The 23,322-nt window shown below is 40.4% G+C and overlaps 1 protein-coding gene across 1 annotated transcript in view; it reads right to left on the bottom strand.

The window, feature by feature from the left end:
- The window catches only part of LOC310992017 (protein unc-13 homolog B-like), a gene marked incomplete at its 3' end in the record, with an annotated part of 189,869 nt that overhangs the window by 14,858 nt on the left and 151,689 nt on the right, over positions 1-23,322 (bottom strand). Inside the window, exons 29-31 of the mRNA XM_083979974.1 lie at positions 18,135-18,278; positions 14,171-14,248; positions 13,736-13,813 (exon numbers count right to left, since the gene is read on the bottom strand). Coding sequence (XP_083836100.1) covers positions 13,736-13,813; positions 14,171-14,248; positions 18,135-18,278 — 300 coding nt within the window. The remainder of the gene's footprint in view (positions 1-13,735; positions 13,814-14,170; positions 14,249-18,134; positions 18,279-23,322) is intronic.

Here is a 23,322-nt window from a genome sequence, read left to right as displayed (position 1 = left end):
GGTTTGCACAGAGGGTAAAACTCGTTGTTGCTATAGTTTGGGTGTGGCTGTGTGATTTAGTGTCTGGTGGGCTGGGTGATGGCGAGTGGGTGATTTTAATAAAAGCTTTTTGTTTATTGCCTTCAGTTTATGAGGACGCTACAAGACAAAAGGGACGTCACCTGTACGAGTCCAGTGTTTCACTGCTGTCTGAACTCACTGACATGCATCTGCTCCGTCAAACTTAATAAATGACCAGATCTTATTTATTCAAATATGCACATCAAGTTTGTGATAAACAAGATTTATCACTGCAGCTGCAGCATCGGGGTTCAGATATTTAGGCCCGAGCGGCGAGTAGCACTCGCCGGAGGGACTATTGAAATCGCGCTGTTTATTATTATTCTTCTCCGCCTTCAAACCCCAATTTGGCCCCTTTCCCCAACTCGAAAATGCGTGAACTTTTTGCCGGACGTCCGGCTTCTTCCGAAATTCGATATTTTGTGCTGCTCGCGCATGTCCGACGCGAAATGGCGAAATAGCGCCCCCTACAAAGTTAAAACTCGCCGGAGGGACTATTGAAATCGCGCTGTTTATTATTATTCTTCTCCGCCTTCAAACCCCAATTTGGCCCCTTTCCCCAACTCGAAAATGCGTGAACTTTTTGCCGGACGTCCGGCTTCTTCCGAAATTCGATATTTTGTGCTGCTCGCGCATGTCCGACGCGAAATGGCGAAATAGCGCCCCCTACAAAGTTAAAAAAAGCCCATAGGGAATTCGGGTCACTTTGGCGTAGACGGACGAAATTCGGTACACATATGTACCATACCCAGATATACAAAAAAGCCTCTTAATGTCATGGTGAAATGTCAACAGGAAGTCGGCCATTTTGAATTGGTCGTTTTTGGCGCCAAATTAACTCGTCCAAAACGATTCGCTCGACACGCTCCAAATTTGATAGACAACATCGTCAGACCTAGCTGAGCTTATCTTGTGCTCCGCAGGTCTGTAGCTCAAAGGGGTTGGCCTCTGGCGTGCCCCGAAGTTTGGCGACTGTTTCGGTGCTCGCCATGTAAATACGATTGGCTCTCATGCCCACATACTTGATCGTAGACGCTTCAAACTTGGTGCAAAAATCTATGGCGAGACCCTGAACGATCCGACATATTATTTGCCTACGTCGCTCATAGCGCCCCCCGGTGGTAACAGGAAGTGAACTAAAATTCATTAAAAATACATAGTTGACCCCATCAACTTCATTCCACTTCTAAAACATGCAGAACCAGTTGGTGAAGCTACATTATGAAGACTGTGAAGCTACGAGTAATGGCGTCCCTGTGGGGGCGTGGCTACCATCAATTCCTCGCCATGAAAATACGTTTGGCTTTTTGATGGCTTTAATGAACTCGTATCATCATGAAAATTGATACACAGGTCCAGGGTGGAGACCTCTTCCATCTGATAGGGGTGTCGCTCATGTGGCCCCCTAGTGGAAACCGGAAGTGCCATTTTTTGCATCAACATTGTCCGATTTCCACGAAACTTCACATGTGTGATGAGGGGCTGACCCTGAACACACCTGCACGCATCCCATTACTGCCCCCTAGTGGACGGACCTTTAACTGCTCATAACTCCCTCATGCTTTGTCCGATTCACTCCAAACTTCACATGTGTGATGAGGGGCTGACCCTGAACACACCTGCACGCATCCCATTACTGCCCCCTAGTGGACGAACCTTTAACAGCTCATAACTCCCTCATGCTTTGTCCGATTCACTCCAAACTTCACACGAGTGATAAGGGGCGGCCCCTGAACGCACCAGACCACATGCGGTGACTGCCCCCTGGTGGATGAACGACACGTTGCATTTTTGGCCTCCTTCCGGGTTTTTTCTCCGTTTCTGCTCCGCGCCACGGCCCCGGCGTGCCTCAGGCCCCGCGGTGGCATGGGCGAGCGAGGGCCGTCCATCGCCGCTTGCGGCTTTAATTTGTTTTGTACTTTGTGTGTACGTCTTTTTCTTATCTTATGTTCTTCACTCCCAGTGATCTCAATGACACTTCCTGGTGAAATAAAGGATATCTGTACTTCATATCATTTTTGCATCGTTTCCATGAGCAGAATAATGACTCGCTGATAGTTTATGAAAATTAACAGAAGTCACAATTGTAAAATGTATCTAAATCTTGTATGTTTCTTTTTGATAATATCAAATATATATAAAAAACAAACATAAAACACAGCGGGGAAAATAAGTATTGAACACATCAACATTTTCCTCAGAAAACAGTATTTCTAATAATGCTGTAATGCATGAAATTTTCACCAAATGTGGGCAACAACCCAAGTAAGGCACACTTACAAAGAAGTCCAAACATTTATATCCATAAATTAAGTTACAGTACGTGTAATATAGTGAAATGACACAGGGAATAAGTATTGAACACATGAGGAAAAAAAGGTGCAGGAAAGCCAAGAAAGCAGCTGGAGTCTGAAAGTCATCCTGTTCCCTACATGTATCAGTGCAAAGTAATATCAGCTGCTTTAGCCCAAATTGACGCCTATAGAAAGGTTTCTCATCACCAAGGTGTCACACAAGAGGCATCTCATGATGGGGAAAAGCAAAGAGCTTCTCCAGACCTTCAGAAACTGATGTTGCAGAACAAACTGATGGCATCAGTTACAGACGTGTCTGAATGCACCGTTTTATCCGTTAGCGCCGTTATCCTGAACTGAGAACATCATTTCACCACAAACTGGCCATGACCAGCTGATCCTAGAGTTGTCCAAGAGCCAAGGATCACTGACAGAGAGTTTTAGAGAGACCTGGAATTACCAGGTTCAGATTTTTAAAAGAAAAACAAGTATTGCATTCAACGACCATGATACTTATTGTCTTATTGATACTTAAATACTATTTTCCCCCGCTGTATATATCTATCTGAAGCTAAGGAAAAAAAAATACCCACAAATATTTCAAAATTTGACATAGAAATTCACCTTATTTGGAATAAGATCATGAATTTGGTTGTTAATCATAGTCAAATTGAATAAATTATGAACAAAAACAAAATAAGATCAGTTAATTAACTGGTTGATTACACAAACGAATCCAAAGAGATGTGTGTAAGGTTTATATGACTGAGCCATCGGGGAAACTGGAACAACAGGGATGTTTACTGGGTCTATACTGGGTCTACTGAACAGGTGGATCAGAGGGGAAAAAGCTCTACAGATGAAACAAACCTTGTTCACTTCCTCCTTTGACTGGGGAGCAAAACAAAACAAAACAGAATAAAAACCTGCGACACTGTTTCCCTCCATAAAAACTAAATCATGACAGAGTTAAAATCAAACGTGACAAACACAGAAACAAAATGAAATCGCTCAGATTGAATCAGACTCTGCTGCCTCTGGCAACAGCCGAGGGATTTCTTTTTGTTTTGTTGTTGGGGTTTTTTTTCCAAATGGGATTGATCGTTTGAAATGGATTCTGGGAAATGAGTCAGCGGCTGCGACGGAGGCAGCAGAAGACGAGAGGAGTAAGTGATACGGTGCATTCGTCCAGGATCTGAAGCTATAAACCAACTGTGTATTAACAGTTTATAACATATAGAAATACATAATATAATATGCCTTTGGACCTTGGTTCTGTTTGTTTGCTAAACACATCTTTTCTGGCTTTTATGTGGTTTTCTATAATTTTATGATCATAGTTTATAAGTATGTTTGTTGACCTTTTAGCTTTTTTATTACAACTACTTGTATTCTATAACGTTTAGTGTTTCTGTTCAACTATCAATCGTTGTCTACTCAGATTTTGTAATGCTTTTATTTTGCTACTTATTTTAATTATTATTATTCATTTTCAAACTCTTTATATTATTTCAACTCTTCTTGTGTTTGTTGCTGAAGTGCATCAGATTCTAAAACTTTAGTCCATTTTTGTTTTTTTTATTTCAATCACTTTGTAAAACGCATAGATAGATAGATAGATAGATAGATAGATAGATAGATAGATAGATAGATAGATAGATAGATAGATAGATAGATAGATAGATAGATAGATAGATAGATAGATAGATAGATAGATAGATAGATAGATAGATAGATAGATAGATAGATAGATAGATACTTTATTTATCCAGAGGGAAATTCAGTTTCTCAGCTGCACAGTTGCATTGTGACCTGTATTAAACGTGCTTTATAAATAACACTTGATTGTTCTATTGATTGACTGATTGATATTCTGGGCTGTTTTGTTCTTTGTTCTCCTCATGACGCTTCATTAAATGTATTTGCTGTCATTTGTTTGTTATCTGTTCTTGTGGAAGACAACTGTATTTCACATTTTCATTTTCATTTTCAGTCGTCATTCAATCATCAATACCAGGTCCAATAATTTGATCAATCAACGTCCAACTTGTCAAAATGAGACAAAGTTAGATACCAAAGAAACTGTTATTAAACATTTACTCTGTCAGTCTTTACACAGTTTTTGCTGCCGTTACAGCTGACACACATCTGGCCTCTTGTTTTGTATCTATTTATGTGTCCAATAAAGACATTGATCATTTGAGTTTTCATGTGACCTTCGGCCTATTAACATGAACACAACATCAAACATCCACATAAAAGGCAGAGATTTTTATAAAAAAGTGCTCGTTCCAGGAGTTTTTCTCTCTGAAGTTGTTGTTTCACCCACTCACCTCTTTGCTCTTTGCTTCCTCCTTGAGGCAGAGACAAGAAAGGGAATGGTTGAAAAGAGGCCGACAACATTAGCTACTTCATCTCTCTCTCTCTTTCTCTCTCTCTCTCTCTCTCTCTCTCTCTCTCTCTCTCTCTCTCTCTCTCACACACACACACACACACACACACCCAAGTGGCTGTTTCTAGAGTGAACGTAAATAAACAAGTGCATGTGTTTTCATTCAGTGAATATTGGAGGGAAATGAGAGTAAATCTGGAGGTGAAGGGCAGAAACACGACCAACAAACCAACCTGCTTCTCTTTGTCTTTCTTCTCAGCCTGCAAGGACACACACACACACACACAAACACACGTTTGTGAGTGAGCAATGCTTATAAGCCACATACACACATGATCACACACACAGAGTCAACATTCACACAGTTTATTAGGTTCACCCTCCTCCGTCCGTTTGCCTCTGGCTGTTCAGCCTCTGACTCACATATTAATAAAGCTCATTGCTGCTTTAAGGTGAAAACCTCATCGGTCCAGTTTTGCTGACTCTGAATACTATTCTATACTGTTCTACTATTCTATACGAGGAACTTTATGGCTCAAAACTGGATTCTACGAGTCTTAAGATCACTCTGAAATTTGTCTTGCGTCCCATGACGTCCAAGTTTCACACAAATAATAACAAAATACAAAAAACATACATTTACAAAAAGCATAAATGGTACCCTCAAAGGTCACATTTAAAGATAAACACAAACTACCTCCTAACTCCATTCACAACATAAATCCAACATTACAATGTGTCTTTGGTGCAACACCCAGTGCTCAGTCTGTACATGAACTGATCATATACAATGCTATGGTGTACTACACTATAATACACAACATAATAGTATACAATACTGCACTATGTTATTCTATACTGTACTACACTACACTACTGTATCCACCTTTTTCAGAACGTCAAAAACGTAAGCCGGTTTTGCTCTTCCAGTGGAATTTTATCTTTATATTTCCATGGTTTTGGTAGTCGCGGTAAATGCATGGATTTTTTTTTTCTGTAATCTGTAAAACGCATGGATCATCACACCAGCTTTTAACAATGGATATTATCACACAAATTGACATCCGTGTTAAAAGCCAGCGTTAATAGATCCATGCGTTTAGCTACCGCAACTATGACAACGACTGAAAACCATGGAAACGTAAACGTACAATTGCACCGGAAATGCAAAACCAGCTTCCGGTTTTGACCATAGATGACGTTCGGAAACTTGTGGATACCACACTACAACATGCCATATGCTGTACATTACCATACTATACTATACTATACTATACTATACTATACTATACTATGCTATACTATGCTATACTATACTATACGACACAATAGTATACGATACAATACTATGCTATATTCTACTATACTGCACTGTACCACACTATACAACACTACACTACATTTTACTGTACTAAACAACACGATATGATGCTACTGTATGCTACTGTAAGCCATGCTATACTACAGTATACTTCTCTACACTTCTTTTCTTTACTGCACAGTGGCGGCCCTTTCCTGCATGTCATTCCCCCTCTCATGTCTCTCTACTACTACTACACTATCCATTAAAGGCAAAAAGTCCCCCAAAAAAATACAAGGAATACACATGTACGCACACACGCACAGGCACACACACTCACCTTTTCCTTGCCAAGCTTTAAAAGACAAAAAAGAACAAAACACAGACACATTAAAAAAAAGTAAACAGACAGAAAACGACAAATGAAAGATGTAGTTAACTTAATTCCTCTTTATGATGATGATGATGATGGAGGAGGAAAATATGGTGGAAAAATCAGCACATACACCAGTTGACACACACACATACATACTGTAGGCTACACACACACACACACAATTACACACTGTTACAGCAAAGTGAATGGAGGCTTTAGTGGACGATGTGTCCCAGTCAGCAGGAGAGGACAGGAGGAGAGGTCAGTTATGGTTGAATGTTGGAGGGACCAACACTTTGTACAGAAACCAAACCTTCTCCTGCTCCTCCTCCTCCTCACTGTCGTCATACGCCGAGGAGTCGTCCTACAGGAGGACACGCAACACAACACAAACTAAACACGCCTGCTACAAACAAGAAATACCGTAAACATCAAACTACAAACACCTTCACTCTGTACACTACTGTACTATTGTTTCTATGCAACACCTCTCTGAACTGAGGAGATTCACTGCAGCTTCTGAGAAATGCCTGGTACTTTCTTCTTAGTGCCGAAAGTTAAAAATATCTCAAGTTTTTTTCTTTTCTTTTTTTTTTTTTAGCTCCTGCACTTCGACGAGATCTTGAATCGTCTGAGACTAATGTGACACTCAGCTCTTCCCTCCAGCATCTTCTCCCGCTGCTTCTGCTATCTGAGGAGCAGATTTCTGCTTTGTCATCTCACGTCGATCCTGAACTTGTTCCTTTTTTTTTTTTTTTTTACAAAACCACTACAACAGTTATCAGGCATCTTCATTTTCCTGTAATAGTTTATGTAAAACACACATAAGTCCTAACAGGCTGACTCGTGGTGTAAAATGTGTTTTTTCATTATTAATAATAATAATAATAATAATACCTGACGGCTCCTAAATTAAAAAGCCTCGGCTTCACCTTCTAACGGCAGATTAACTTCAGCTTTGCCTTCAAGAGAAACCTGTGATAATAACATCCTTTGGTTGCAGAGGATGGTAAACACATTTTTTAAAAAACATTTTCCTTGGGCTGCTGCTATTTTTTGTGGAGTTACATTAGCATTTTTTTTATGTAATTAAACTGAAAAATAGAGAATTTATTTGTCTATTTAATAAATTCGATGCTACAAAAACACATAGCACAAGTTTTAACGGTCTGGACTAATTCACACACAAAAAACAAAAACACCACAAGACACAAAACACAGAGTTGTGGTAAAAAAAGGCCTGAAAGACCGACCTTGCTCTCCTTCTCCTTGTTGTCAATCTGAGGATGGACGAGACAAGACGAGACGAGACAAGACAAGACAGGACAAGAGTCCAGGTTTTGTTCATTCAGTGCATTCACAAGAGCTCCTCACATCTCATTTACATCCCTATCACTTCAACGGATTAATAGACAGAAATGGGCAGGAAGCAGGAAGCTGTGACAACACGACGCGATTCTCCTCAGACCACTTTACTTTCTGTTCTTTGTTCAAAACACAAGTATTTTCCACGACAGCTCAGGTGAAAACCACAAATAAGATGCAATAAGAAAAGACAACGACAGCTGCAAAACTCCACAACACTGAACTCCTATTACGTTTTACACAATAGGACGACATCGGTTTGATTGAATACACAAGAAAGGTGTTTCATTCAAAGGGACCTGGTCTGAGTCATTCAAAAGTGACAGTGTGAACAGGTTTTTGGTCTCACAACTTCATTAACACTAAACAAACCCAAACCCAACACATGCATGTTCTCCTGTGGTCCCTCATTGACCTACATTACACCCCATAGTCCAAGTAAATACACACAAAAAAAAAACTTAACCACCGAACTGTAGCTTCACACCTACATCCAACCAAGACTTTACTCTCAAGAGCTTGAACTCCTCATCAAGTGGTTGAAAATACAAGAACACACAATGATAATAATAATGCTTGTTGCTCACGGGCTCAGACAGCCTGAATCTGTCATTAATGATCTACAATAATTGCAGTACGACAGCACATTAAGGCCTTTATAGGTTAAAATAAAACAAGCCAGCGGAGAGAAGTAGGGATTTAAAACTCTGAAATTCTCTGATGCTATAACGTCGCAAATTTGCAAGAAAAAACTCAAACACATGTCTACCCTTTACAAGGTTTGAGGGGGAACTGGCATCATAATGATCCAGTGATTCTGGGCTAAAATAACAAACTTTTTCATCATTAAATCCAACTAAAAAGAACAAGTTTGATACGATCTTCTACTGCAGACAAAGCGAAAAATAAGCCACGTCTGTCCGACCCTTAAAAGTATAGATATGTTTCTTTCCTTGACAGAAAAAAACACACATTTTCAACTTTTTCCTCTCACAAATCTTCAACTTTAAACTTGAAAACAATGAGTTTTAACCTCTGGGATCTACCTCCACCCTCTTCAAGCGTGTTGAACCTGGCTCTACAGAGTGAATATAGATTAAAAAAAAACTCTCATTAAGAATCATGCGGTTCCTCTTCATGAATAAAACCTCAGAATAAGAGCATAAGAATAACGATAAATACAATATATAAGGAGTACAGATCAGATTAAATAAGTGGAGATGTCCAAACAGACGCAGCAACTCTTTACAGACACATCACTGTTTTTAAAATAATTTCCATTCGATATAAACGCGTAACTTCTTAAAAAACTACAACAAAGGAGCAGCACATTCAGCTGCTTCTGCACCATAACGTCCCATAAAACATCTGTTAACATCACAGCAACTTTTACCCCCTCCTCCTCCAAACAAAGTCGTGTCAGCAAAGTCGTTTCAAGACGCCATGTAGCAGCAGCTTAACACAACGTTTTAAAACACTATCAAGTTCAATTATCTGGTCTGGTCTATTAAACACCCAGATGGAGGTCGGGGTTGAATGCTATCAGAGCTCTGCTGCTAACATGTGGCGCAAGAGGAGAGACTAAACAGCAGATGTGTCACTTTCTAATAGATTAAAACCATCTGATCATGAATATTAATTTATGATCAAATAAAAAAATAAAAAAACACAATAAAACAAAGCTTTATATTCTCAGCTTCCTTCATACAACATAGACGCTCTCAGGTCTGCAGCTGCTAATCCAAGTTCCCAGCTCCCGTCGTCACCATAATAACCAATTTAAAGGTCAAGTCTGGTTTCAGGTGGGTTTAAAAGATCCTGGATTCCCACTAAAGTCAGAGTTTGTAGTACGTCCCTGCACCAATCAGAGTTTAGCAACGTTTTGAATCGACCAATCAAACACCAAAACAGTGTCAATCAAACAGATTTTCAGTGTTATCTTTATCTTGAACCTTTTGGTGTTTGCTGATCCAGTCATGAAGACAAAAAGTAATATAAAAATAAAAACAATCATATTTTCCTGGGTTTAATCTTGTAATAAAAGCTACGTGACCTCGAGCTGCATCGAGGTGACACACGAAATAACGATTTAGGAGATTCAGTGATAAAATGTGTTGTCTATAAAAAAAGAAAAACCCATCTGGTCTGATCATCAGCTCATTGTTAGAGAAGCAGCAGCGGTCGTGTTCAGACTGTGCAGCTGTCCAGTCAAACAATCATTAGTATTCACTTCATCAGACACTAACGTATGATAATGAACCAAATTATTCAAATGATAAACACGAAGCTGCTGCAAATAGACCTGAGGGCCTGACACACGACCTCTGACCTCTGACCTCTGAGTGAGGTTCACAGGTCCGGTGATTACAGCTGGCAGCTCACAGGTAGAAATGAGCTTTATTCTACCTTTTTACTCCACGTTTAAATGAGCACAATTTAAATTATGAATGAACATTTTATACTTTCTACTTTTGTCTTGTTTTCTGTCTTACCTCAGATCCCTCCGAGTCTGAGCAGCCAGACTGGGGTGAGATGGACAAAACGACAAAGAGAAAATGTGAAATATAACAAAAAAACAAAACAAAAAAAGCATAAAAACAAACAGCTTAAATGAGATTTAAGGAAATAATAAAGACTGAAAACGCTCCCTCGCTCACCTTGGATCCCACTGACTGGAGGCCACGAGGGTCACAAACAAAAGACAATTATTTAAAAACACAAAGAAAACATGACTTGGCAGAAAATAAAAGTGATTTTTGTTTTGTATTTGTTTTTTTTGTGCCCACCCACCATGTCATCCTGCCCCTCATGGTCAGACATGGCCTGTTGTTGGAGACACGGGGGGATGCACAGGAATAAAGTAGGTAGAGTAAATGTGGTTTTTATATTACAAACACACATAAACTTGCATTAGAGAGAATCGTATTAAGAATAAACCATGTTGTGTATGTTTGTGTCCAATGAAACGAGTCACTGTGACACCAACTCCACTAAAATTTTAACATTATGACCCTCTGAACACACACACTTACACACACACACACACGCTCTCATTGGCTATAACGGGTTTTTACAGGTTTTTTATTTTACAGGAAGAATGGATGAAGCTAATGTAGCCATGAGTCAAGGGGACGGGGACTCTGTTGTTGTTTGGGCCCTTAGACTTTGATAACGATAACAATAATTTATTAATCCCCGGTGGGAAATTCAGGTGTTACAACAGTAAACGCAGTAAAAGTAGATAATAAAAGCAAGAAAAGCAAATAATCGTATATAGTAGAATAAATAGATAGTTGTATTACCACTATTAAAAACACCACAGTTGTAAAGAGGTGTCGTACAGTACTGTAATTTATTGTTTTCCTTCTCTTCTTTTCTTGTCTTTTATACATGCTACAATCTATTTTCATATTCAGGATTTTCTTTTAAAATGTTCATTAATGTGTTTTGTCCCATTTCTAAATAAATAAACTTGTAAACAGTACCAGAGAAGATCAGACCGATAGAGTCAGTTCTCTGTTTGACACATTTTTAGAAAAAACCTCTCATTGTTTGACGTCTTTTTAATTTCATCTGCATTATGCATGTGATTTAATGTTAGTATTGCACTTTGTTACTCCAATTTTTCTATCATTATTTATTATTATTATTATTATTATTATTATTATTATTATTATTATTATTATTATTATTATTATTATTATTATTATTATTATTATTATTATCATTATAGAAGTTATTGGTTCAAACCTGTGCTATGTCAGCACTACAGTATTTTGAAGTTCACTGTATGTTTTTAAATCCAATGTCTAAGTTGAATATTCCTCAACTCCATCTGAGCGCGACGCTGAGGTTCGAGGTTGTGACGGACAAAAAGAAAGAGTTGACCCACCTCCTCGTCGCCCTCCTCAGGCTCCTCCTCCTCCTCCTCCTCCAGCTTTAGGAAAGAAGCAGCGTCATAAAAAATCACATCAGGCAAAAAGAAAGAAAAACTACATGTCATGTCTGGAAGTCTGGGACAGAAGAGGAGGAGGAGGAGGAAGAGGAGCAGGAAGAGGAGGAGGGAACTATTTGAGCTCTTACTCAAAACTAAAAATAGAAAAACTAACTAGGAGGTTCTGTGATGACGGGACAGTTTGTTTTGGATGTTTGAGGTCGAGGAGCAACAAGAGGGGAGGTAGGAAACAAAGAAACCTCGACATACCCTCTCCTCCTCAGCAGTTATCTGTAGAGAAAAACACACACGCTCAATCTCACACCTTACTTAAAATAATCCAAAGTGTAAACACACACTCACACACACACTGCAGAGGCGCCACCTTTTTTTTCTGAACACCTGCTGCACCTTCATCCAGTGAGAAGAACCTGATGTATTTTCAGCCAGTAGGTTTCAGCCATGTTGCTTTCATTCAGACGAGACAGACGAGTCAAGAATGACTCAGCAGAAACACAAGAGCGAAGAGCAGCTCACAAGGCCGTCACAGATGATGACACAGCACGGATCTGGACTTTTTCTAGGTTTCCGATTTTCAGAGACCTTTCGACACGATGATGTCAACCCCGCGGTCACTTTCTTATCAAACCTCGACAACCAGTTGCACGGAAAACGATTTAAACACGACTGTGTTATCTTTGCTTTGAAACTTCTGTGCAGTTCTGTGCAAATTCTGAATCTTAAGGCTTTTGATCTTTTTCATGCAGTTCGGTGAATGGTGATGTGTTGTGTGAATGAGTTTTCAGGGTGATGATGATGTGAACGGAGATCGATTTTGATGAAAAACATATTGGTGGAGGTGAAGACTCAGACTGGTTGTTATTTGTGGAGCTCTGAGTCTCCTCAAACTTTTACACACAACTGACAGAAGAAAAAAAAGAAATATTCCTGCATGAAATGAACTCTGCTGCTTCTACTACTGGTAGCAGCCATTTAACAAATACAGACTCATTGCTTTAGAATAATTAGGTCACACCTGGAGGAGGGTGAGGTGACCCACATGTGAGCTGGGATGTACCACTGTTTCCTGGTTTTCATTCAAAAAAACCTTTTGAATGAACGTCGGCAAACTAGAAACATCTGTAAAACCCGAGGCAGCTGCTGGAGGAGCTGGAACTTCTTGTTGTCAGAGTTTTTCCAGCTCTTTTCATCATTTTTCTCATCACCAAACAACACACAACTTCAAACATCAACATCAAATTGTGCACAACTTCTTCTTTCACAACAACAAACTCTAAGATCTGTTTTTTCTCCTGTGGTTGACGTGTTGGGCTGAATAACAAAACACACACACACTGACAAGAAGAAGAAAAAAACACTTCAGCATCACAAGCACTCATCCACCACAACTCGTGGGAACACTTACTAAGTAGTAACTATCTCACTGGCATCGATTTTCTTGAATAATCTTGACTGAGAATCTCAACAACACCTGTTGCCACTTTTTAAATCGACTAAACGTTGAAATATAACACGATAAATAAAGAACAAAAGAAATATTTAAAAGAAACTGCAATAAAATAGAAAAGAAACTGCAAGATCTTTTAAATAAATGCATAAAACCCATCGAAACCAGGCAGTTTTTCAACTGCAGACCACCAGAAGTCACAAAGCCGTTGCTGAGTCAGACTGATCTATGATTATTGTTCTGTTAGATTAGATCTCCTGTTGCCAGCAGCTAAAGATATATAGATATATATATTAGATTACTGAAACAAACAACAGGATTTTCAACACTTCAAGTCTGCTAAATATAATGTTGTTTATTTTCAGGCTCTTTCAGCTGCTGTGTGTTTCAGATAAATGTGCATTAATGTCACATATTTCTGTCTCCACTGGAGAGTTCCTTTTTTTTTTCATTGACCCAAAATAATAAAAAGTTTTCTCCTCTGGCTCTCAGGTGATTAACGTCCTTGTGTTGCGTTTTGTGTTGTTTGTTGTGTGTTTCTCTCACCTGTTTTGCTCCCATGGATTCAAACATCTTCTCCAGGAGGACCCTCATCTGTTGGATGTTGTTCATCAGCACACAGGGCTGGAGGAAGAGGAGGAGGAGGAGAAGGAGGAGGAAGATGTGAGACAACAGGTGCAGGTGGGCGAGAAAAAAACAAACCCCAACAGCATGAGAGAGACGGAAAAATGAAGTAAAGAAGGAAAAGTCAAGAGAGTCAAAGAGAGAAGAAATATAAAAGAGTAAATGGAGGGAAGCCGGCGAGAAACAGAGCAAAACAAAAAGTAAAAAGGAGGCGATGACGGGAAGATGAAAGAGGCAAACAGAGAAAATAACAGAGACAGAAGAGACACAGAAGTGGGCAGCAGCAGCAGTAACAGCAGCAACTGAAATATTAATCCACTCTGCAGCGAGTGCACGAGAGATGATCAGAGTACTCACTATCTTCTCCTTCTCGCAGTAGGAGGGGAAGCTCTTGGACAGCAGGGCACAGTACTGCAGCAGCACTTTGGTGATCGTCTGTGGAAACAAGATAACAGACACGATGTAACAGGACGTGTTTGCACCGGGAAAACCTCTGGAGCCGAGGATCTGAACAACTGGTAATTACTGCGTTTAGTCTGGTCCGGTCAACAGCAACCAGAGCTGTTTGAACTCAGGTGGCTTCGAGTTTTCACACCGTGGCGACTGAAAATGTGTCGTTTTCAGTCACCAAGGACTTCAGGTTAAATCTAAGTGTCAGTCTTTAGTCTGCAGGAGCTAATCTCGGCTCATGATGGCTTCATGATTAAAAAGCACATCAAAGTTGATCATGTTCCAGTTGTGTGTTGGTAACAAGGGAGAATAGCAGCCCTTTTGTTAGCTATTATTATTGTTGTTAGTTCATGCAAAGCAAAACACCAACACATCTACAGGTAGAAGATACAAAATACTGTCGTTATGACTAATGTAATGACGCTACCTAGTCGACAAACAGCTTTTATTCACTGTCGAGATACGGAGCAGCCATCTTGGATTGTCAGCTCAGTTTAGTGAAGTTTTTCAGAGTTTCAAAGTTTTGACTTCTGACTTCAGGAGAAGTTTTTGATAAAGAAGCCGACTGGGAATTCGGAAAATCCGACTTTTGAGTTGTAATGGACCATGACTGCACCATTACTCCTGTTTTTAGTATTTTTAAATTGAGACTTAAATGTTTTTGGTTTACAGAAGGCAGCTTTTCCCTGGGCACCCATGACTCATACACAATGCAATATATGGACATTATATTGAATGTACATACAAGAATTATATCTGAAAATCTTTAAGAAATTGTGTCATTTGTTGACATACTACATGTCTACACTGTATAAATACACTTGTTTTTAAATATCAGTACATGTCATATTGGAAAGAAAGTCTGAGACCGCTTTCCCAGAGGATAAATGAATAATAAAAACATATATACACAGATTTTTGTGTGTGAATTGTTGTTTATTTTATCTAATTAACTGCATCCTGCATTTTAATTGAATCCTCCTGGTCTCAATTTGTTGTTGGGTTCTTGTATTGCCTGTGTTGCTGTATCGCTTGGGTTTGTTTTTAGGGCATTTGTGACTTTATCATCATCATTTGTCTCTTATATGTTGTTTTGTGAAGCACTTTGTAAACGTGTGTTTTTAAAGGTGCTACAGTATATAAATATGGTAAATAAAGTTATTCTTATTATTTCATATCTGTTATAATCGGGGGATGTATAAAATGTGATAATAATTCATCATCTACCTTTATAGGTAAAATATCTAGTGTGTACACAGGATAAAGACCAGAGCATCTCTGTCTCAAAATAAGAGCAGAAGAAAAAAAATTCCTTCACAACTACCAACAAAGTTTAGGATTTATGAGGCACTGGTGTCTGATGATGATTCCCCCGCTGCGAGAAAATTAGCAGAAAACTAATTAATCTTCTTAGTGAGCAGCCAAGTTTGAAGTATGTTCAGAGTCAGATGGGATTTGTTAGGAGTGGGAGGGACTGGTTGGTTGGTGCCTGTTTACCAAAACACCACCAGGCATCGTTTGTGCATCGTTTGGTCGGGCAACATGTCTTAGCTGCTGGTGCTAATGTCGTCAGTCACTACCCCCCACCCCCACCCCCACCTCCCTCTGCCCCTGTCAATCAAAGACTTTAGGCGGCACTCGAAGGACGTCTGGTGACAAACACTTTGTCTCAGCGTGCGCAGACGTGACGGCTGTTCGAGCTCACGCAGAACCAGCCAATCTTTTCTGAACAAAGCGAAGCTCCTGTTGCCAGAAGAATCAAAATTCAGGAGACTTTTCTTCACCGAAAAGAGACAAAAAAAATGTTTTGCAAACTCCTCCAATATTAATCAAATGAAAGAGACGTCGGCTGTGTGAAGTCCTTACAGGTTGACGCAGGGCAGCGTATTAACATCTGGCTGCTGCTGCCGGTTTCTAGACCCTCCAAGAAAAAAAAAAAAGGATTTTGCAAATGTTTAATGAGGAAGGAAATACGACGCTCGGCCTGCAGGAAACCTCACTGAGGCCCTCGGTGACAAACGGCAAATGTCATCCTTGTTTACAATAAAAACTCCACAGGGTGCTTTAAATAAATCACAGAGTTAATTTAAGGTCCCTGAGACTCAGTTTAGCTCAAACCATGTGAGATATTTCTCTGCTTTCTGCTCAGTCAGCCACACGGACCACTCACACTCATGCATTAAACATGTGGTTTGTTAGCTCGCTGCTTTACTGCTCTCTTTGTTTCTTCTTCAACTGTAACTGTTGGTGCTGGGCGAAATGGATCTGAGGACAAAGACGGGACAGTGGAGGATCATAGAGGGACGAGATGGAAGATGGTGGAAGAGGAAAAACAAACTGTGGAGTGAAAAGAGTGAGGAGAGAGAGGAGGGGATGGAAAATGGAAAGCGATTCGGGACGGAGAGAGCCACTGAGAGTGATGGCTTATGTTAGCCATTCTTTATTTAATGAGGCTCATATCGATCGAGCCATCACACACACACACAGAATTGCGCACGAGAGAAAGATTTGTTAGATTTAACGTCTAAGTCTTTTACGACTAAAAGCTGAAATGTGATATTCAAAGTCCAGCGACCACAAAAAGACGTCACTGTAGCCGAGTCTGTGCATTTTACATTTCGCAAATACCTGAAAGTCATGAGTCAGTGTCTCAGACTTATAAATGATTGAAATGATTGAAGAGCAACATGAGAAAAGCTTTCGAGATGAGTCATGATTTGAAGCTGAAAAGTAAAGTGGTGTAAAGGTAAAAAGAAACATTCATCCCTCTGTACTGACACTGAGAGGATGAAGACGGAGCTCAAACAATGGCTCAACTATAATTTTTCATTTTTATCACTGCAGTAATAATCACATTTGCAAGAGTTGTGTCTTTTCTGCGGTGGCTCTGAAGGCTCAACACACTGCAGCTGAAGAAAACGGTGCAACGCACTTTTGTTCAAAGCCTCTTGTAAATGGAGGTGACTTTGTTTGGTTTATTTAAACGTCAATATCACATAACGATTCAGATACTATATATGCACTTTTAGCTTAGCATTAGATTTAGCTGGGTCTGTCACTTTTGCATGTATTTTCTCAAGCTGTTGTGCATTGAGCTCTCAGGGCCACCGTACTTTTCTAGTTTCTTGTTTCACTAGTTCACTATATGCTAGAAAACAAGTGAGCAGCTCAGGGAATCATTTTTCTTGAATATATTTTGTCAATGTTGTTTTTTTTTTTTGTATATTATCTACATTTTGGCGATAATATGCTTTGGCAAAATTGTTTTGAAACTTTCGTCCCAATAAAGTTTTGAAACTGAATTATTAGTTTGACGGCAGACAATAGAAAGATTATCATGAGTTTTCAATATGATATGAAATATATATTATTAGTTTCTCTCCAATGTACCCCCCACCCCACCAAAAAAAGGCTCTTTAATCTTGTTATTTTGCTGAGACCCCCCTAATGTCCCCTTGTGGCTCTGAAACTTGGAAAACTTTACTGAAATCATGAATCTTTGCTTAATCTATGTATGTTGCTGGGAGCAGTTTATATTCATACGACTCTAAACCGAGAACACAGCCCCAGTACATCTGTCTGAGAAGCTGGAACAAGCAAATATTTGACACTTTTTACTCTGAAAAAATACATCAATTATTAATGATGCTACTAAAAGACAAATAGTTTCCGCTCCGATTATGTAAAACTGGGGCACAGTTTCCATTCATCTCTGCAGTTTTGAGTCGAGGGAGGATTTATATATATTTACATTTTCACACTTGTGTAAAATTGTATGAACTGATTATTTAACGTAACCGTTTGTTCGTGTTTGTCCAGCAGGAGTTAAAAAAAAACCCAAAAAAACCTCATGTCTCAGTCACAGTCTCACCTTGGCGAAGCGTCTGTTGTAGCTGGCCACCACGGTCGGGTCGGGACAGTCGAGCTTCTTGATTATCTCGAAACTCTGGTTGAGCTGCGTGAAGATGTCGACCACCGAGCTGGAGAACAGGGCGTGCTCGGACGTCTGCTGGAACTGCAGAGGGAAAGACGAAAGAAAGAGAGAGAGAGAGAGGAGAGATGTTTCTAAAGTGAACTTCTATTTTCTGTCATCCTCCACTCTCCTGGTATCAGATGATAATAAATCACACCGCTCTTATTCCCCTCCCCGGCCGCTGTGGCTGTAATCACTCCACTCTGACCATTACAATCATTATCACTCATTTGAACTGTTGCTGGCGAGGGGACGGAGGGAGGCCTCGCTGCACCGTCGCACTAATCACATGTTCCTGCAGATGAATTCATCAGCTCAATGAATGACTCAGGTGGAGGTGGTGTAAACGAACGGCGACCTGAGGGTTCGCTGTGTAGTTAACGGAGCCGTGCCACAGATTTCCCACATGACCCCGTCCCCGAGTCCTGCTTGGTGGTGGTGGACTCTGTGGTCACTAGTGTTGTTATAGCTTCAGAAAACCGACAGGAAATGGACCCACGGCTGGTTCTTAAAGAGCCAGAGGAGGTCGATAAGCACTTAACACCTCCTCGATAAAATCGTCTGTATGTGTAATGCACTCCCTCATGAGCTCCCGTGAGTGAAGAGGAGAATCTGTGGGAATGAAGAGTAAAGTATTAGATTATTCTCTAAAAGCCAATATACAAAAACAATTAATACTTCATCCTGCAGCTGTGAAGCGGTTGATGGAGTTGACTCGACTCTTCAGCTACGCTCACGTGGTTTATTCCTTATACAGTGCGCTGCAGCATTTAACTAACGCAGCTCTTTAGTGGTTAGTGATGAGTGAGCGCTTCAGATATTAAGAAGCCTCCGTTCCACCTCAGCATCCACCTGTGAGCTCTCAGAGAAGTTCGTATCATTGCTTTCCCGTTATTTAGCACAACTATATAGTCACTGCTCTAAGGAAAGGGTTAAAGAGGAACTATGTAAGTCCGGTTGCTGTTTTGCTAACCCTCCTCTCGGCCATGTGCGTTTGTTTTCAACAAAGCCGGTGAGAAATCAATCCATGGAGCGGTGGATAATGTTATATATCATCTACCATGAGTACATTTGTGTAGTCTTATCCGTCATAAACAAGAGATTATGGGTTACGGGGGCGTTTGTGTCGCGGAGCCACAGAGACGAGAGCTCGGACACCGGGTCGGAGGCTCTGATCTTACAAGCTTGGAGCCTCCATTCTCCCTGGAATAAGTTACATGTCATTTATTTAACCACCACAATTACTCTGAAGATGTTTAATTAAGGTTAAAATTTAGCAAAGTTAAGGTAAAAATCCTGCATAGTTCCTCTTTAACCTTGGTTTATGTGAGTGTTTATCTGACATCTGTTGTATTTCTGCATCTCCTGGGAGAAGCCTGAGAGAGGAGATGTAGAACTAAAACCAGTAATAAACCTTCTTGTGAATCAACACTTCAGATAAAACACAGTTTCAGTGTTGGAGACATTTTCCTTCTTTAACATTGACAGATCGAACTTTAACAACATGATGCTTCAATTATTTTTCTCCTGCTCTCCTGTCATTGAGTTTATTTGAGACTAACTGTGATTGTACCTGTCACTCCTCTTGAGCTGTGTTTACATCGACTTTAGCAATATGTGGATTATGTGTTTTATAGCCCAAAGGGATCTAGACAAGCCCGGATCCTGCACCGGGCCGTCTGGGCCGTGGCCCGGGGGCCTCGAGCTCCCAGGGGCCTCGTCACTTTGTGGTTTTTTTTTTTTTTTTTTTTTTTTAGTTTTGCACTTGTGGTTTTTGATACAAGTGGTGGCAGGCACAACTGAACTTTTATTTAATCTATTTTGTACTCACTATTGGATGCTATTGATTTTGTTACTTGAAAAAAAAGATACATTTGCGATAAAAACGATCTCCAGTCGGGATTGCGGAGGGAGGGAGGAAATGTGGTGAAATGGAGCCGATGGTAAATAAAGTGATCAGCTCGCCTGTCTCCGGTCGCCATGTGTTTGAAGCCTCGCACAGAGACGTTTTTTTTTATTAGTGTCGGAGGCGGAGGATTCAGTGTCCAGTAGAGCGACAGGTCAGTGTAGAGACAGAGGAGGCTCCAGCAGCATCATGTTGCTGCTGTGAGGAGCAGAGTGGAGTCAGAGCGACCTGATAACAGACGATAAGTGGACGAGAAAACTCCGACTGTGAAGACACTGAGCTGCTCGTGTCGTTTATTCTGCGGTAACACGTCTCATATGTTGGTTCATCATCTACGCCGTGAAGAACATGCGCTAACGCTCCTGTAGATGTGTGCGTCTGTCAGCGCTGCGCGCGCGCACGCACACACACAGCATCAGAACGGTGAAGTGAAACAATAACCTGCAGATGACGTGAGTTGACGTGAACTGTGACCCAGAGCAATAAGAGTTTAAAGGACAATTCCAGTCAAATTCAACCTGGGGCTCTATAGTTTCCTAGTATTTCAGCTCTAACAGAATGAATGTTTAGATTTTATTTTTAATGTCTCCTGGTCTGCAGTAGTTCTGTTTGTCACTACATCACCACAGCAGCGTAGAATGGGAGAACCAACATGTGGTGAAGGTCTTGTGATTCATTTATCTATATGACAATATGTGATCTTTTCCTATAATATGCTGTAGCCAGTCAGTGTGCTTCCTGTACAGGAGTTTCAAACAACTACTAGGCCCACACATGGTGCACTAGTCTGTTGTATTGGTGCACGTACAAATATGTGTGCTCCATGGATGATCATGTGTGTGTGCACGCGTGCGCGCGCATGCGTGAGGGCCTCCTAGAGTCTAGCCCATGGGCCTCTGAATTCTTAATCCAGCCTTGGATCTAGATGTCTCTTCTTGTGGTGATAATAGTGTTGCTTTTCAGAAAACAACATACATTTATAAATCATTAACAAACACAGACAGACTGCAGCCCAACTGTGTGGTTTCATGATGTAAAATGCACGTAACCAGTGCATTCACAGCATTACACATCATCTAAGTCTGTGATCCAAGGTCTGTTTTTGAGCTGCAGCTGCAAAATGTGTCAAAAAAGGACAAATTTATTGAACGCACAATACAGGAAGTGGTGCAAAGGGAAGCAAGAATCACCACAACTGTGCATCAATCAATCAATAATGTTCAGCCACAGTCCTAAATCTTGTCTGGTCCGACTTTTTCTGCAGAGCAACAGATGTTTTCAATGGATGAATTTGCTCGGGACACTGAAATTCATTCAAACCCTCCACACTGATGATGGATCATCTTCTAACATCTTTAGTTTTGATGGTCATGACTAATATTAAAATGAATCCCACTGTGATAAATGTCCACATCCTTCCTGTTCTTATAAACAGTGACGCAGCGAAGACAATAGAGAACAGAGTGCACACAGGTGAAGCCATGTGGGAAAACCACAGAACCAGAACTATTCTGGTGTCACTTTGTTCAGGTCTGTGAACCACGAGTCTTTTCTGCAGAAAAAAAACTCCCCAGAGGACGACGCAGCTCCCTGAGAATGAAGAGCAGCTTCGGGAGCAGCAAGAGGTCGAGAGACGACGCTTGTCCATCATCCCGTTAATCTTGAACCGACTGCTCACAGGCATAAACTCTGCCGCCCCCGAAACAAACCAAACGAACGCCGCCGTCCTGCAGAGAGTCAGCGAGCACAAAGGTCAGGAGCCCGAAGCTGTCCGTCATTCTGCTGTGGAGCTCCGTCCGTGTGTGTTGTTAAAGAAAAAAAGAAGAAGAAAAAAAAAAAAAGAAGCTTCCCTGGTTTTTCTACGTCCGTTCGAATCTAGTTTCTCTGAACGTTCGGCAGCTGGAACTAACAACAAAAGGTCAGAGAGAAGCTGCTGCACGACACCAGGTTCAGTCGGTTTCATGCAGGTTTGAGGAGAAGTTCACATTTTAGCGTTTGCATTTCAGCTGTGTTAATTATCAGCACTGAAATCGCTTATAATGAACTGTTAATTAGGATTCTGTCAGACTTCCTGAATCTTTTATATCTGTGCTGCTGTGATATTTTTAGGACCTTTTCTCATGTCTACTCTGTAATTTCCTCCTGGTTGTTGAGAAAATTGACCCGAATCCCAGTTCAAAATGTGTTTGCAGAAAAAAAAAAAGAAGAAACTAAATGATATTCATTTATCATATTTAGTCAAGAGATTTGTGTAGTAATAGACCGGGCATAATCACAAACATAATGTCTCATCTGCGATAATTGAGCGGGCAGCGAATTGTTCATGTTTGCTTTAATTAAATCCAGTGTCTGCTGAGACGATTTCTCTTTCGTCCCCTGGAAATAAGGACTCAAAACAAACAACCCAAACACAAAATGTCTCCACTGGGGACAGACAGGAGCTTATTAACACAGTGTTTGGATTCATGTTTGAGGGTCTAACACTCAAACGCTGCCACTTCAAACCACTTTATTTATAATTATAACACAACATCTGTGTGCTTCCTTTAACGCACCTGAGCTCATGTACTGTACGAGGCTTTAATGAGAGGGTGTGAAGTGTACGGAGGTTTATAACACGAGGTAGAGATACTGCTACAGGTGAAAAACTATTAAAAAAACAACTACAAGATGCAGCTTGAGTCTAAAATATAAATAACCTGAGATGCACCACACGTGACAAATTGTTAAAACTGCTAAAGAAAAGCTGATCAAAACAGTGGAAATATTTAACCCTCCTGTTGTTGTCAAGGAAGGGAGGAAAGGAAGAAAGATGGAGGAAGGGAACAGATTGGATCAGAAAACTGGGAAGTAAGAAGAACGAAGGGAAAGAATAAGGGAGGAAGGAAGTGAAAAGGATGGTGGGAAGAAGGAAGGGAGAAAGGAAGGAAAGAAAGATGGGCAAAGGGAACAGATTTGGTCAAGGAAGGAAGACGAAGGAAGGATGGAGGGAAAGAAGGAAGGGAGGAAAGAAAGAAAGAAAGAAAGAAAGAAAGAAAGAAAGAAAGAAAGAAAGAAAGAAAGAAAGAAAGAAAGAAAGAAAGAAAGAAAGAAAGAAAGAAAGAAAGGGTCTAAGAAGGAAGAAGGAAGGAAGGGAAATGATGGTGGGAAGAAGGGAGAAAGGAGGGAATGAAGGATGGA

The sequence above is a fragment of the Trachurus trachurus genome (genome assembly GCF_905171665.1).
Source record: "Trachurus trachurus genome assembly, chromosome: 9".
Taxonomy (NCBI): domain Eukaryota; kingdom Metazoa; phylum Chordata; class Actinopteri; order Carangiformes; family Carangidae; genus Trachurus; species Trachurus trachurus.
This window is presented reverse-complemented; position numbering and strand designations above follow the sequence as displayed.